This window comes from Nyctereutes procyonoides, unplaced genomic scaffold, assembly GCF_905146905.1.
Source record: "Nyctereutes procyonoides isolate TBG_1078 unplaced genomic scaffold, NYPRO_anot_genome, whole genome shotgun sequence".
NCBI classification, from domain to species: domain Eukaryota; kingdom Metazoa; phylum Chordata; class Mammalia; order Carnivora; family Canidae; genus Nyctereutes; species Nyctereutes procyonoides.
In genome coordinates, this window is record NW_026575131.1 from 7,966,232 (window position 1) to 7,982,822 (window position 16,591).

General features: G+C 52.4%; 1 protein-coding gene across 3 annotated transcripts in view; it reads left to right on the plus strand.

Annotated features, from left to right (window-relative positions):
- Nucleotides 1-16,591, plus strand: part of ATP2B2 (ATPase plasma membrane Ca2+ transporting 2) — a 375,363-nt gene that overhangs the window by 292,377 nt on the left and 66,395 nt on the right. For all 3 annotated transcript variants that reach the window (XM_055344601.1, XM_055344599.1, XM_055344600.1), the window contains exons 7-8: nucleotides 5,013-5,270; nucleotides 6,491-6,616. In XM_055344601.1, the coding sequence (XP_055200576.1) occupies nucleotides 5,013-5,270; nucleotides 6,491-6,616 (384 nt within the window). The remainder of the gene's footprint in view (nucleotides 1-5,012; nucleotides 5,271-6,490; nucleotides 6,617-16,591) is intronic.

Below are 16,591 nucleotides of genomic sequence, written 5' to 3' on the forward strand. Positions count from 1 at the left end.
TCTGTCCCCTCACTCTCTCTCAAGCCTGAGTTCCCCAAGAAATGAGATAAACAAGTCTATTAGGCCAACTACCTCAATTTTATGTTATATTACTCAGTTGCTTTTTATCCTGCGTGACCTCTTTCCAGAGAGGAAATACACAAGAAGGACACATCTCACAAGACGAAGTCAAATAGAAAGTCAGACAGGAAAGGAATGGAACAAATAAACTCACTATATTTGCTACCATGATTGGGATTTAAATTTGACTTTGAGCTTCCTGGCAGCCAAGGCAGAAAGAGAATTAGGATGACTTGCATAGCTCAAGCTATGCAACCAGGAGGGAAAACAGTTGTTTAGGAAGATAGTATGTTCCTTGACAGTGAATTCTGGGATGAACTTTCACATTAGGACATTATAAGATGATGCACATTGGGAAGCAGTCTTTGCAGGAATTTCATAGAAAATGTAGAAGAAGATTGTACCTGGCTATTGGAATAAAACTTATGCACAAGCATAATAATAACGATCATTCTTCTATTTTTATAGCCACCACTAGTTGGGAGTATTTACAGTAGAAATTCATTTGATCATCACAAAAACCCTGTGGGTAGGTGCTGCCAGGATCCGAGGCCCTGAGACAGTAAGTGACTTGCTAGGTCACGCTCTAAGAAGCAGCAGAACCATGATTCAGACCCAGACGTTCTGGCTTCCGAGCCAACACTCCTATCCCTTGGCTGCATTTCCTCAGGAAGGGATGGGACTGTGTCAGTGCCACCCGGGTAAGTGGCTTCCTGTGACCCAGTTTAGTGCAAGATTAGAAGTCAGAGGGCAGATGGTGGAGGGGGTGCAGTAGGAGCACGGACTGAGCTTCTAGTGTGTGCCAGGAGGAGCCTCCCCACAGACAGCCCTCCAAACAGATGGCTGCAACCTCTTCCATCCTAGAGAGGGGAAAACCAAGGCCCAGAACAGTGAAGGACTTACCCAAGGTCACGCAGCTTATTAGGCAGTAGGGATGGATCTTAAACCCATGTCTTCTGGTGCTTTCTACTGCCCCACCCTGTCTCCAGCTGAGACGCCAGCTCAAGCCAAGATCTGGGTAGATGAGGGAAGCTGCACATATTCTGGCCCCATAGGGCCAGTACAGTTCCTGTACTCTGTGGCTATATGTACTCCCCGATATCCAGGACCCAGCCCGGGCTCTGAGTCTTGGACCTTCCATGTTGCCAGAACCACAGCCCGCCAAGTCAGGCTCAAGCTTCATTAGTCATGTCCAGAATGCTGCTAGTGATGGACTTCCAGGCTGTAGAGCCTTGCAGCACCGATAGCCCTCTCCTGTTTGCTTTCTTGACTCAGGGGCCTCCAGATACTTGTCAGAGGTCACACAGGATGTTCGTAGCAGAGCTGGGATTGGGCCCAATTCCCTGCCCATGACAGCTCTTCTAGTGTCTGAGTGTCAGCAGAGTGACAGGCACATAGTAGGTGCTTAGAAAATATGTGTGTCTCTTCCGCTTTCGAGGGTCTTTATTTGATGCCAGGATCCAGTAACCATCTAGAAAGTAGCTTCCCTGTTTTACTGATGGACAAGTAGAGATAGGTCCAGAGAGGCCAGACAGGTTCCCTGAGGTCAAACAGACAAAAGCCAAACCCTACAAATCCCCAGGTCCAGAGAGAGCAGCTGCAGGCTCCCAAGACCCTGTGGCCACAATCTTCAGAACCTGTGCTTGCCCCAGTCTGAAGGGCCCCAGAGGAGATCTCAGCAGGGCCTGCCCAGAGCCCCTTTCCTCCCCTCCCTTATCTCTCCTCCCTGATTGCACCAGGGATAGCATGAGTTGTTCCCAGGGTCCAGCAGCTCCTGGTAGCTGAAGGCCTCACCCAGTAATCCATAGTCACACTTTCTGGCCATGCCAAAGCACTGTGTGACCATCAGATGCTTCTTAGAAGGAAGCAAAAACCAATAGGCTTTTGCTGGCAGAGAGGCCTCAAGGACCCAAAGGGCTCCTTGGTATTGAAAAGACGAAAGCAACAGGCAGGGTTGGGAGTCAAGGGAAAAGAGTGAATCCTGTTTAACCACCATACCCTTGGCTTCCAGAGTCAGTCCAAAGAGAGTAGTTCATGGAAATGGAGAGCAGACACACTTATCATGTATCCAATATATGCCAGGCCCTTAGAAGGCTCTGGGCTCACAAAGTCATCCCACATTATAGCTTTTCAAACTGAAACTCAGAGAGGCCAAGTCACTTACCCAAGATCACACAGCAGAGCCTAGATTCGAAATCAAGTCTTTATAATTCCAGAACCCAAAGGCTTTCCATGGTCCTGGGCTATTTCTAAGTGTCCTGAATGCTTGTAATTGCTATAATCTGTAATGGGGGAGGCAAGGCATTGATGAAGCATGCAACAGGGAAAGAACAGTCTTCCCATTTACAAAGCATGTAGCAGAGGCAGAGAGTAACAAAAGTCCCATAAAGCAAAGCACTGGGGTTCTGTATCTCAAGTCACTCCCCTGAAACCCAGAAAAGCACATCTCCATGGACTGGATTTCAGTTTAGCAAGGTTCACTGGACTTTCCCAGTCTCTGGGGCTTCCACTGGTGTCACTTATGATGGTTGAGGAGCACTCTTGTTCCCCTCCCTGCCCCCATCATCACATGGTGCTGAACTCCAGCTAGATGTGGAACTCAAATGCATTCAAGGCTGTCTGTGGACCTCGAATGCATTTATACACCCTGTACACTGGACAACAAGAAACAGCACCTTCAGGAATCCTGGGTGGCTCAGTGGTTGAGCATCTGCCTTTGACTCAAGTCATGATCCTGGGATCCTGGGATCTAGTCCCACATCAGGATCCCCACAGGGACCCTGCTTCTCCCTCTGCCTATATCTCTGCCTCTCTCTGTGTGTCTCTTGTGGATAAATAAATAAAATCTAAAGAAAGAAAAAGAGAGAAAGGAAGGAAGGAAGGAAGGAAGGAAGGAAGGAAGGAAGGAAGGAAGGAAGGAAGGAAGGAAGAGGAGGAGGAAGAAAGAAAGAAAGAAAGAAAGAAAGAAAGAAAGAAAGAAAAGAAAGCAAGCAAGCTTCTGCTCTGTGTTTACGTGTGCTTGGTAAGGTGAATGCCTTACATAAGGCCCTCCCTGAGTCCTCTCAGCTACCTGTGATTGTGGGCCTGTCCTCACCCCCATTTTGCAGATGAGAAAACTGAGGTGCAGTGGTTAAGTAGCTAGGTCATAGGCACACAGCAATGAAGTGGCACAGCGGGGATTCAAACTCAAGGCTGGCCTGATGTCACTTATTGTTAGCACGAATATGATGATCATTAGCACTAAAAGCTGGTCCAGTTAAACAATTTAAAATTATTGGAAAAGTCTGAAATTCCAAAAGAAAACAAGAGTGACATCAAGGACCTTGTGCAATGAAGTGGTTGTTTATTAGCCTGCAGGGAGTGACTGGATCAGTGTAAGCTGTAGAATCTTCCAGCGACACATGCTGCTGGGTTGCATGATTCTGGGTTGGCCAAAGCTTAGGCCACCAGCTAGCCTTGACCTCCATGCCTCCAGGAGCTGGAAAACATTCCCTGATACTACGTGGCCCTCTTCTCATGTTGCCTCTGACCCCCAGCCTCCAGCTGGGGTCTCTCAAAACTGTTCTCTCTTCCTTGGGACTGAATTGGACTTCCAGACAGTCAGCCATGGATCCTCGGCACATGAGGGCGGCACATGCCAGAAGGGGCCACTGGGCTCAGATACAGTAGGCAGGCCAGGTCCAGGATCAGATTCCAGGCCTAGATTCAAACTCCAGATCTGCTGTGTGACCCCAGGTGAGTATCTACCCCTCTCTGAACCACTTCTCTTGGCCAGCTTGAGAATTAAAATGAGTACTTGGTGCAAGTAATTGGTGAATGGTCCAGTCCCCTGCCCAGGTGCCCTGAAAGGGAACACTCCTGAGTTTTCCAGCAATGGAGAGTCAGATGCTGCTCAGTGTCACTTTCCATGGAAGAGGCTGTTCACCACAGCCTGTCGGGTGAAGAGTCTGGGCTAGTTCTGCTGCAGCAGTTCTGCTTCACTCCTGTGAAGGAGTTTGGAGAGATCTAGGACTCAGTGCCCCACGGGCCAGACCTGAAACCTTTATATCAGATGTGTCTACTCCTTTATTTTTCTGTTCATAGGGGGGCCCTCGCAGGCATCAAGCCATTTGGGGAACCAGACTGGGAGGTTCAATGGTGCAAGGGTGTAGGATGCTGAGTCACTGTAGGACAGAGAAGCAGCCCGCAGCCTGGAGTGTGGGTGGCCTCGCCGTGTAGTAGAGCCTCAAATCCAGAAAGGGCTGCATAAATGCCATGAACCCTGGCTGGAGCTTCCACTGTCCTTTCCTGGAACCTGGAAGGAGGTCTCTGTGACTCCCATTTTGCAGAGGAGGACATTGCTACTCAGGGAGGAGAGTGAGTTCCCCAGGATCTTACAGGGGCAATGGTAGGATTAGAACTAGCCCGTTGGAGGACTGGCCTGGAACTGTGGATCCTGCCCCGACCCCTAGCCCCACCCTGAGTCTGCTATCTGGAGACATGCCCCCCCTGGTTGCTGGAAGCATGGAAGGAAGCCCACCAGCAAAACTGCACTCTAGACCCTAAAGCACATGCAGTACTGATCACCTTCATTCTCTTACAGCCCCACTTTTGCTCTTTTCTCATGAATTAGGCCTCTCTCTCCTGTTCTGGGTCTGTGCTGGAGCCGCCAAGGACCTCACCTCATTGAAGTTCAATCCTCACAATAGGCCCCCCAGACAGAGCATATCTGTTCCTTTTTATAGATGTGAAAACTGAGGTTCACAAGGTGAAGTCATTTGTCCAAGATCTCACACCTAGAACAAAGGCAGGAAACCAAAGGGCTTGCCACCCAGATGCAGTGAATCACTTGGATCAGGTTCATCTAATGATCAGTGTTTTTTTGCTTGGCAGAGCTAGGATTTAAATCCATCCCCGTGGGCTCCTCCTGTCTGGCTGATGCCACCCTGCCTGCTTCCTTCTGCTCTCTGCAGGATGTGCAACGGCCCAGGGAGGGGCAGAGGATGAAGGGGAGGCAGAGGCAGGCTGGATCGAAGGGGCAGCCATCCTCCTCTCAGTCATCTGTGTGGTCCTGGTCACGGCCTTCAATGACTGGAGCAAAGAGAAGCAGTTCCGAGGCCTGCAGAGCCGCATTGAACAGGAGCAGAAGTTCACCGTGGTCCGGGCTGGCCAGGTGGTCCAGATCCCTGTGGCTGAGATTGTTGTTGGGGACATCGCCCAGGTCAAATATGGTAAGTGTCCCAGCCACAGTGCCAGGACTAGACCTAGTGTCTGGGCAGAGGTGGGACAGGATAGGCAGGCAGACCCAGAGAGGCTGGCCCAAGTGAGGGGGTTGGTCCCTGAAGGCTCATTCTGAGCCAAGATATCTTCTGAGATCCTTTGGGAGGTAGAAGGCTACTCCCTAAAGGAGGTAGGATTCCAGAATCCACTTAAAGTCAGAAATGGCAAATCCATGGCACATGTGTTACTAGTCTCAAAAACCTCCACCTGTAGCAGATGTTACTAATCAATCACAGCTCAGGGGCACCTGGGTGGCTCAGAGGTTAAGCATCTGCCTTTGGCTCAGGTCATGATCCTGGGGTCCTGAGACCGAGTCCCACATCGGGCTCCCTGTGTAGAGCCTGCTTCTCTCTCTGCCTATGTCTCTGCCTCTCCCTTTCTCTCTATGTCTCTCATGAATAAGTAAATAAAATCTTTTTTAAAAAAATCACAGCTCAAAGCATAGATACAGAAGTCTTCTCAACATAATACTCCAAGGACCACTAACACTCAGAATGGGTTTATGAGATGCAATCCATTTCCTACATCTGATTTGGCTATTGATGAGTGGTTGTTGGGCTAGAGAAGGTGCTGTAGGGAGTGGACGTGGATGAGCAAACATTCTAGGCCTGTGATACTGCCATGGAGACAGTGGTCAGGCCTAATGGCATCAAAGGGAGTTTAGGCAAAACATGCCCTGGGTAAGTAGATGCAGAAGATGGGGGAAAGATTGGAGTGCCCTCTTCACTCTGCCTTAGGAGGCTTGGTTTCCTTTGATAATGTGCCTGTCTTAGGGTCTCCTTAGCATAGTGAGGACAGACTAGTTCCTTCCTAAACAACTTCCCAAACCATAGTTGAGATCAAAGAAGCATGAATCGTTGAGAAAATTGAACCCCAAATCCACAGCAGGCTACAAGAGCATTTTATAAATGGAAACACATACCCACTTGAACTAGGATTGCTCTTGGGCCCAGCCTCAGTCCTCCAGGCCTTGTGCAATTCACCTTGGCTCCAGTCTTTAGACGCATATTGACCTGTGATGGGCGCCATCTTGGTTCCCACGCCCTGAGACCTCCAGGCAGCCAGTCCCCCAGTAGTGAACTTAACCTTGCAATCATACCTTTAAAGGAATGTTCCAAGACCCTCCAGCCACCTGAGATCCTGCTGACTCTATTGCCCTTCCTCCTACCAGGTGACCTCCTCCCTGCCGACGGCCTGTTCATTCAGGGCAATGACCTCAAGATTGATGAAAGCTCCCTGACAGGGGAGTCTGACCAGGTGCGCAAGTCCGTGGACAAGGACCCCATGCTGCTGTCAGGTGAGATGTGGCCCAACAGTGGGCTCAGTCCCATTGCCAGTTCCTACTTCTGTGCTGCGGGGGGTGGGGGGGCACCCGTGTCCCCTTCATGGGGCTGGAAGTTCTCAGAGACATTGTTCCTTGGCTCCAGATCTCCAGCCAGCTCAGCCCCAAATGACAACTACCTCTCTTTCCCCCAATAAACATACTCTGAGCCTACCATGCACTCAGCACTGCTCTAGGCCCTAGAGGTAGTACAGTAAATAAAATCAACAAAGAATCCCTGCCCTCACAGAACTTACTTCCTAGTGACTTGGTCTTCTGGAAAGTGAGACACCAAAGCCTATTCTTATGAGGGACAGGAAAGCATCAGTAGGGTGACGATTATTTTGAAAAGTTTTCCAAAATACCAAAATACCAACCTACCACGTGCCAGGCACTGGGCTGGGTGCTAGAGATATAGCAATGAAAGGGGCTGATGAGACCCCTGCCTGGAGAAGCTTGTGGTGTGATGAGAAGAGGCAGACATTGCGAAGACTCCAGAGGGTGGTAGGCATATGATGAAAATAAATCAATGATGGGACGTAGGTGGTGGGGGAGGTCAGGGGAGGCCATGTTTGAGCTGAGTGGTGAGTGATAAGAAAGAGCTGGCTTTGTAACTTTGTGGGGAGAAAGTATACCAGGCAGAGAGAACAGCAAGTGTAAAGGCCCTGAAGCAGGAAGATTGTGAGCAGGATGGAGAGGGTGGAGGGCCCAGATGTCAGGTCTCATGGGCCATAGTCAGGAGTTCAGAAATTTTCTAAGTGTGTTGAGGATCATCTGAAATAGTTTTAAACAGGGAACTGGTCACATTTACATTCTTAAAATCTCACTCTGGCTGCTGCAGGGGGTAAGAGAAGAGGTGGAAAGACCTTGCAGAGGTGAGGCCCCAGCTGAATGAGACACCCCCTTAACAGGGACACACAAAGGGCCTCCTTGTCCAGCACTCCTCAGCAAACGTCCTCCAGGCAGCTGCACTGGTCCAGGTCCGGCGCTGAGCACTGAACCCATGATGATTCAGAGCCTTCCCTTGCCCGAAGAGCCCCCAGCCCACGGAGGCTGAGGGGAACAGATCTTTGAACAAACAGCTAATTCCACAGTAGAGGAGCAAGGAAGATGAGAGAAAGCCAAGAAAGGAACAGAACTACTCCAAGTGGAATTGAACTGGGTTTTAAAGGGCAAGTAGGAGCTTACCAGAGCTGTGGATAAGGGCCTCTTAGCCGAGGCAAACGTGTGCAAAGACACAGAGTTCTGAAGGAATATGGGATGTCCTCGCAATACAAAGAGAAAGATCAACGGGTCTGCAGAGTAGGATGGATGAAGACATTATACCATTGTAATGAAATAGAGACTCTGAGGAAGGGGACAGGAATCATGGTGGTCAGGGAAGGCCTGTCTGAGGAGGTTGCATTTGAGCTGAAACCAGCACAATGAGAAGAAAGAACATTCTAGGTGAAGGGACAGCAAGTGCAAAGGCCCTGGGGCCCAAGGGATCATAGAAGGCTTCAAATGCCTTCTTGGAACTTAGGGCCACATAAGGGTTATGTAAATGGACATGGCCCTATGGCCCTGGTTCTGACCTCTAAGCTGAAGTGGTTGGCAGAGAGGCTATCATCCCTGGGAGAAGTAGCCTGCTGGGTCGTCTGGATCACTGGAAGTCAGGTGGAGGCACTGAGCCTAAATGGATGGATGACAAAGGTTCCATACAGTTTAGAGAAGGGAGAAGAGCATAGTTGTTACCTTGCAGGAGGCTGAGGGGAAAAAAATGTTCAGAATCACTGATTTGTATCATAAACCAGCCAAGGAGATGGGCACAGGTGCAGGGGCACTCTGGAAAAGACTTAGACTGGGCAGAGATGGATGGGAAGCCAGCTAGCCAGCCCAAGACACACCAACTTTTTTGGTTTTTACCTGTACTACTAGCTGGAAGCCCAGGTAAATAGTGTAGACCCTGGGCCTCTGGATGTCAGGAGAGGGCAGCCAAGGTCTCCTGCGATGTCCCTGTGGGCAAGATAGGGCAGGATGCACTAGAGGCCAGGAGATTCTGATGGGTTTTTGCTGATTCTTGAACTGCTGGTAATCCAGTCGCCTTCCCTAGAGCTCTATCCTGTTTCATTATGGAAAGTGTGCCCACTACCTTTGCGGAGACCATGAGTGCAGGGAGGGTGGCAAAAAGAAAGCAAGAGGTAGGACCCACCAAGCTCACCAGAATGCAGGGTGAGCTAGGCTGAAGAAAGTGACCCCTGGCTGTGAACTGTGAGCTGGTGTTCAGAAACCCCATTGCATGGGGCTGGGAGGGGCAAGTGGCTTAGGCCAGGTTCACAGGGAGAGGAAGGAAGGGTGGGCAGAGAAAGAGGTGTAGCCACCCCAACAGAAGGCAGTGTGATTGGAAAGAGAAGAATTCTGTATGTCAGAACCATTCTAGGACAAAAGAGGCTGCCTGAAAGCTAGTGAGTTCCTGGTTACTGACTGTGTGTGAGCAGGGCTTCCACAGGCTGTGGGGTGCTGGGGGAGTGATAGAGTAGGCCCAGGCACTGAACAGCCACTGCATTCAGTGCCCTCCTAGGCACGCAAGTCACAGGTCCATCACACTCACCCTCAGCCTGTACCTCTGCTGCACACACACTTGCCCTGGTCACTTTGCCATCCCCTGCTGAGGTGCTCCCTCTTCCTAGATGGCCCTCTCCCTTTCCTGGCTACACATTTAACTCCTGTCCCTTTGCTCTGGCCTCACCTCCTCCAAGAAGCCTTCTCTGCCCATCTCTGGCATTGGGAAGTCACCCCCCAGATGGCTTGGGACTCACATTTCACCCATGACACCGACACTGTGCTTGGCCCATTGGAGCACAGCGCCATGATGCTGACTGATTTTGCTCAGTGCACACCATCTCAGATAAATTAAGGAGTAAAATTCATCTAGCCCTGCCTCCTACAGAGATCTAATGGTCTCATTGTGTGGGCCCATCCATCCTTGGCCCTGTACAGATGGACAGATGCCATCACACTTGTGATTTCTACATGGATCCTCTCACCCAGACCTGTGCAGCAGCGGGGAGCCCTGAGCATGAAGCTACTGGGAGGTCATGGCCAGCTTCTTCCCTGGGGCTCAAGCATTGTCTGTCAGAGAGAGGAAGGAGGCAAGGCTATTGTAGAAAAGGCTGGGTTGGGCTGGACTGAGGCAGATCTGGGCTTTGGAATGAACTCACTCTGTGGCCCTGGGCTTTTATGCCCCTTGTCTTGACCTGTGAGGACAGTAGGGCTCCCCTGGTATATGGTGTAGGTGAAGCCCCTACCTGGCCCAGTGCTGCCAGGTGGGTGCCCACAGCAGGTTGGTTCCCCTCCACGTTCCTCAGATGGACCCTGGACCTGGGGGGTGAAAGGTCTGGGTTCAAATCCCTACTGCTGTCATTTGCTGGAAGACCCTGGACAAGCTTCTTACCCTGTCTGTGCCTCTACTTCCTCACTTGTCGAACAAGGTGACCCCAGCTCATGAGGTTGTGTCAAAGCATCTGTTTGCCCCTCTCTTCTCTCATCTTGAACCTTTCCCCTCTCCTGCTCTCTGAGCTCTCCCCCACCTCCTCCCCACCTTCAGCCTGCATGAGCCTACTTCCTCCAGGGCATTTTCCTTGATTGTTCTCTTCCCTGGTGCTCTGAACTCTGGATGACCACCCTCTGGATGCTCGTTTCTGGGCATGACGGACACCTCAGATGCTTTCCCTGTGCTGGGAGGGCTTGCTGGGCCTTCCATATGAAGGATCCCCGGGAGAGACAGAGGGATCTGGCTAGGGGCACCTGCATGGACCTCATGGTGGTTCAGGAACCCCCTCGTGGTGTCTGGCACACTGGTTTAGCCTACAGGAAGGCAGAGAACACTCTAGTGCTGGGTCAGCTGGCCCAGCCATGCCCAGCCTGGAGCCCCGGACAGGTCCATTAGCCCCCATGCCGATGTCTGTGCCATTGGGGAGTCGCTGGGGGGCCCTTCCTCCCGCCTACCCCACAGGGCTGTTGTGGGGACCACATGCATGGATGCATGTGCCGTCCTTTGTAAATGGTACTGCTGTGAGGTGCCATGTGGTGTGGAACAAACATAGCATTTGGAAGCAGAACACCCAGGTTCCAGACCTCTGTTGGCTCCAGCTGTGACCTCTGCCCCTCCAGTCCTCAGTCTCCCTGTCTGACAAATGGGGACAGACCAGCCTTCAGAAAGACTCAGGGGTCCCCAGTGCTGAAGGCATAAAGAAAAACCAAGAAGCCTGGAGCTCATCTCCTAGGATGGATAGGGAGACACAGGCCCGTGACGGAGGTAGCCTCCGGCCAGCCAGAGGACAATATTCAGGAGTCACGAGGCCCCATATGCACGGGGTCGGGCAGGGAGAGCATGGGCACCAAACCAAGAGTGACTGCTTCTCACTGCTGCCCACAGAGGTGCCCTAGCCCTGGTACGGCTGCCATGTTCACTGTGCAAGGGGAGCCTGAACCCAGATTTGCATGGACCATCTCCAAATCTAGGACCAACCCATATTTTTTGCATGTTTAACTGTTGGCAGGAAATTCCCATTTTTTTAAAAGCCTCTGTGGATTAAGAAACATATGGGTGAACCCTAGAGTACAAACTCTGACCACCGGGGCCTCTTTTTTTTTTTTTTTTTTTTTTTTAAGTTTTCTACTTGAAGATAATTTCAAACTTTCAGAAAAGTTGCAGGACTTATACAAAGAATGCCTGAATGCCCTTCCTTCAGATTCAGCCATTGTTACCATTTTGCCCCATTTGTTCTCAGGAGCCACACTCTGTCATGCAGTCGTGATGGCCCTTTGCCCCCTGACACTGCAGGTGCATCTCCTAAGAAAAGGATAAGCTCATGTGTGACAGTTAGCAAGGCAGGAAACACAAAGTTGATGCAATTCTGTTACCAGAAGGTTCTGTACATATTCATGTCCATCGACTGTCCCCACAGTATCCTCCTGGCCATATGGCATCTACATGTCCTACCCCTTTTAACCTCCTTTAATGCAACAGCTTCCTTTCATTAAGACCAACGGTGCCTAATGCCCCTGGGTCCTGAATCCCTGTGAGAATCCCATGGAAGCAGTGATCCCCCTCTTATTTATGAGAAATAAATGCCCAGACTGGTGACTTTGCAGCCTTCCAGGAGATTTGCAGATCCCTAGAGAACCCTGGCCTGGTCTCCATTTGCAGCTGGGGAAATTGAGACCCAGAGCAAGAGTGTAAAGCGCCCCATAAGACAGGGCCAGAGTGAGACCCCAGCCCTCCAGCCTCCCAACCCCAAGCTCCTCCTACAGCCTCCAAGTGCACGCTGGCCTCTGAGAACCCTATGATTTTGCATCCCAGCAGCAAGGCCTGTTTGGAGCATTTATAGTAAATTCCATTGGTTTCCCAATGACTAAGCACCATCTAGGTGGAGCCAAGGGGCCAGGGTGGGGGTTGTCCCCAAAAGCAGGAAAGCCTAGCTCCAGTAGGCCCATTGGCTCAGCCCCCAGCAGGACCCCCCCACCCACCTCCATCCCCCCTCAAACCAGAGCATTAACAGCACGAAGTTGCACAGGACATCGGCAGACCCTCTCCGGCCTGCTGCCCGCCCTGCCTGCCAAGCGGAAGGCCAGGCACGGAGAGCCGGACCTGCCACCACTGCCGCCGCCTCCAGGGAGCCTAGGACGACACCGTGACTGCAGGAAGGCCCAGTCTGCCGCTCGGCCCGCGCTCTCTCCATTACACTACCCTGCCTCTTCTCCATGAGAGGCAGCGGGGTGTAGTGGATAGAGCACGGGTTCAAGTCCCGGCTCTACCACTCACAGCTGTGTGACCCTGGGCCACCACTCGACCTCTCTGAGCCAGAGAGGCCACGGGGAGGGGAGGGGCTTGGGGTCGTACTTGCACCAAACCTACCTCACAGGGCTGTTGTGAGGGGGACAGTCTTGTGGGTCCTGAAATGCTTTGCCAACTGTCTGGTGCTCTGCAAGCATGTGTTATTACTGTTATTAACTGTGTTGATAACAATAATGATGAGGGAACCGCTCCTGGGCTGAGAACTGCATTGGCTTTGCTTGGTGCTTGTGCCTGGAGGCAGATAAGAATTTCCAGAAATAGTCTTTAGCCCTTCTTCACATTTCTAACCCCAGAAAGAGACCTTTTAGGAGATATGACCTCTCCCCTCTCCTGTCCAGAAAGAGGCTGTGAAGTCAAAACCAGGAGAGCAAGGAGCCTAGGTTCAAGCCCCAACCTGTGCAACCTCAGGCAGCCCTCTCTGGGCTCAGAAGCCCCATTCTGTAAAATCAGGCCCCTCCAGCTCTGCCACTGACAGCTCAGTGTACCCCACATGCTGTGGCATGGGGCCTTGGGCCCGAGACAGCCAACATCTGGACCAGGTGGGGACCACCTCCTGCTCCTCAGAGCCAGTCCAAGGCAGAGATGGCCCTTGAGCCAGCAGTTAAGAAGGTCCTGACCCAACCTCCGCTGCCAGATCAAAAGCCACGGAACTCCCTGTGCAGGGAGGAGATGAAGGTTCAGGTGGGACAGGACATGCCATCTGGTTGGTGGGAACCACAGCGTTCCCTGGGCCTGAGTGCCTTTCTCTTGTCCTGGATGGATGGCTGCTGGGTGGCTGACACAGCTCCCTGTCTGTTCTCCTGCCTCCATCTCGCTCCTCAGGGTGGTCCCAAACAGCTCTGCCTCCAGCTTTGCCCACAAACCCTCCCAGCAAGGTGGAAAGAACTGGTGCCACACCCCCAGTCCACCCCGGCTCCACCCCCCCAGGCTGGATGCAGGGATGACCTCCCTGGGCTGCTTCCCCGTCTGTGAAATGGGAGTGACGATGGTCATCCACAGGGTGATAATGACCACCACGTGGAAGAAGTAGCTCAGAGAGCACTTGGCACAAGGGACCCACTCACTAAATATTAATGCTCTCCCTCCCTGCCCCAGAAATACTTCCCGTGTCTCCCCCATTGAACACCAAGACCCAACTCTGCAGCCCTCCACTCAGCTCTCCATTCCACGGCCCAGCTTCTCTCCTGCTCCTCCCGTCACGCCCCTGAGCCCAGCGTATCTGCCACCATCACACTGTCCCACCTCCTCACCTTTGCCTGGGCTGTGCCCCCCACCAGTCCACTGGGCCCTGGGTCTCTGTTGTCTTGTGGTGGTGGTGATCCATGCTCCTGTCTGCTCTTCTCGGCCCCAACTACACTGAGAGCTCCTGGAGGGCCAGGACCTCCCGTTGGGCCCCAGAGCCTGGCACCCCATTGGCATCCCGCCACATCTGTCCATCAAGTGAACGAGTGTGGCCCCAGGCCACAGACGTCACACCCGGTCATTCTGACCGCACAGGCCTCTACTGGCCCCATCTGAACCAAGATCCAAACTCCCAAGATGCAGTGTTTTCATGGCGGGTGCCCTACCCCACCCAGGAGTGACCCTGTCTCTTTGGGACCCTCACTGCCTAGACTTCATCGCTGAGAGATGATGACGTGAGTTAGAACTCCCTGTTTTACAGAGGACAGACTGCAGGCCAGAGAGGAGAGGGCTGGCCTCAGGTCGCACAGCAAATCTGAAGCAGGCACCAGACTGGTTCCCAGGTTCCACCCACCCCTCGGCCCAGAGCACTGTCCATCTACCCGCCCCCTGTGCTCGTGTATTCTGAGGGGCTCATGAGACTGGACCAGGTGGGGGGCTCTAGGATGGTGCCAAGGGACCATGGACATCGAGGTCTTGGTGCAAGACCCTCTGAGGGCCCCCTCACACCTGAAGGGTTCTCACCTCTGGCGCTACCCAGAGACTCTATAGTTTTCCTTTGGGACGTTTAGTCAATCAACCTTGAATTGGTTCTACCATTAGAGCTGCAGCCCTTAGGGTCAAACATCACCCCTTGAGAGGTATTCTGAAGTTGGTGTGCGATTGCAGCAGGGGTGACCTGGTGCATTCAGTTCTTCCTCCAATAGGAGGCGCAGCAGGCTCTGAGGTCCCGGGAGGGGGAAGGGACAGCCCAGGGAGGGGTGGGGAAGAGTGCAAGGCTGGGATGAATCTGACCCTTTGCAAAACCATAAAGATGGCTTATGAGGCATGTGGAGATTCTCCACCCTAAATGTCAAACGTACCCACTAGGGAAAATACCAAGAAAAGAAGTAGCAGTTAAAAAAATGTGCTGGAGTTCCACCTACAAGCTGGGCCTGCTAAGGGGAGACTCGCACTCAGAACCTACCCTCAAGAAGCTCACAGTCTGGGGGGATAGCCAGGCCTGGAAGCACCCCCAGGGGAAACTGCGGGGTGGGGGGCAGATCAGAGGAGAGAGATGAAGTCCCCTGGTGGAGATCAAGAAAGGCCACCTACGGGGAATCCCTGGGTGGCTCAGTGGTTTAGCGCCGCCTTTGGCCCAGGGTGTGATCCTGGGTACCCAGGATCAAGTCCCACATCGGGCTCCCAGCGTAGAGCCTGCTTCTCCCTCGGCCTGTGTCTCTGCTTCTGTGTGTGTGTGTGTGTGTGTGTGTGTGTGTGTGTCTTTCATGAATAAATAAATAAAATCTTTTTTTAAAAAAAAAAAAGAAAGAAAGAAAAGGCCACCTACGAGGACCCTTCATCCCCAGCCTAGAAGAGGAGGTTTGGGGCCAGAGCAGGGAAAAGGACACTCAGGAGGGGGTAACAATGTGAGCAAAGGTGAAGGACTAAACACAGATCTTTAGTGAGCTGTGTGCTCCTACGGGAGTAGGAGGTCAGGCTGGGGTCTCACCAAGGATGTGCTGAAAGGTATTTGGACTTTGGAGATGCTACCAAGTGTCTGGGCTGGGGGACAGTGATTAGAGCCATGGCCAGGGGCAAGGGGGCACTGCTGGGGCACAGAGGGGGTGTGATGCCCCCAACAACCAGCACCCATCTAGTGCTGGGGCCTGGAGGACCACCCTGAGGCTCATCTAAGGCTGAGCAAGGCATGTGCTGTACCTTCACCCCGTGTCCTCGTGTCCCCATGTCCCACACTGTAGCCAGAGGCTGCCTCCTTGGTTTCCTCCCCCCTCCCCTCTGCCTCCTGCTCCCTGCTGTGATGGGAGCGATTAGATTAGAAGGTGATTTGGGTCTGATTATCTTGCGTGGAAATTGGCCCCCTGTGTATTTTTCCATCCTGCTCAGGGCTGGGGAGTTGGAGACCAGCTTCCACATAACCACCCAGACAGAGCAGATTTTTTCAGAATGTGTTTGAGACCAGGGTGTGGGCCTGGCTTCCTGAGGTGGGGCCTGGTATGTGACAAAGAGACAGGGGAGAGTCACCCACACCGGCCGGTAACCCTGGGCAAACCACTTTTCCCTGTAAAGCCAGGGCCAGGGTGAGGACTAATGAGATGATGGTGTGTGAAATGTTTAGCTCGATGCCTGTCACACAGGAGGTGTCCCGCAGGGGTCAGCTCTGGCCACTGCCATCTGCACTTTGAATCAGCACAGAGTGTTCCTCACCCTGAAAGACCTGGGACACCCCACATACACATGACTTCTCCGGGTCCCAGGCTCCTCATCTGTCTAATATAGCTGAGAGTTAAAAGTACACCACCCACCCACCCCACACAAGCTGAGCCAGTGCATGAGAAATCTTGTCAGCAAGTTATAATTACCAAGGTCCTGTATGTGGGCCTGGTTCTCCCAGTTTGTGCCCCGTGGGCAAGTAGATGGGCTCCAGGGTGTACGTGGGCTGCTCCACCTGCAGTCAGTGTCGGAGGTCATCCTGTGGTCCCCACCATTCCCTGCCCAGAGACAAAAGAGCACTGTCTTTCCATCCTGGGAACAAACAAGGAGCCATCTGAACATCTGGGTTCTTGTTACAGCTCACCAGCCTTCGTGCCCATGCTGGAAGCCTTTATGACTTGGCTTACTCATGTACACACAGATAGAACAACCTTTACCCGCCAGGAAGGAACTCACTGGAGAGTGTCCATCTGTCTGTAAAGCATGTTGCAATCATG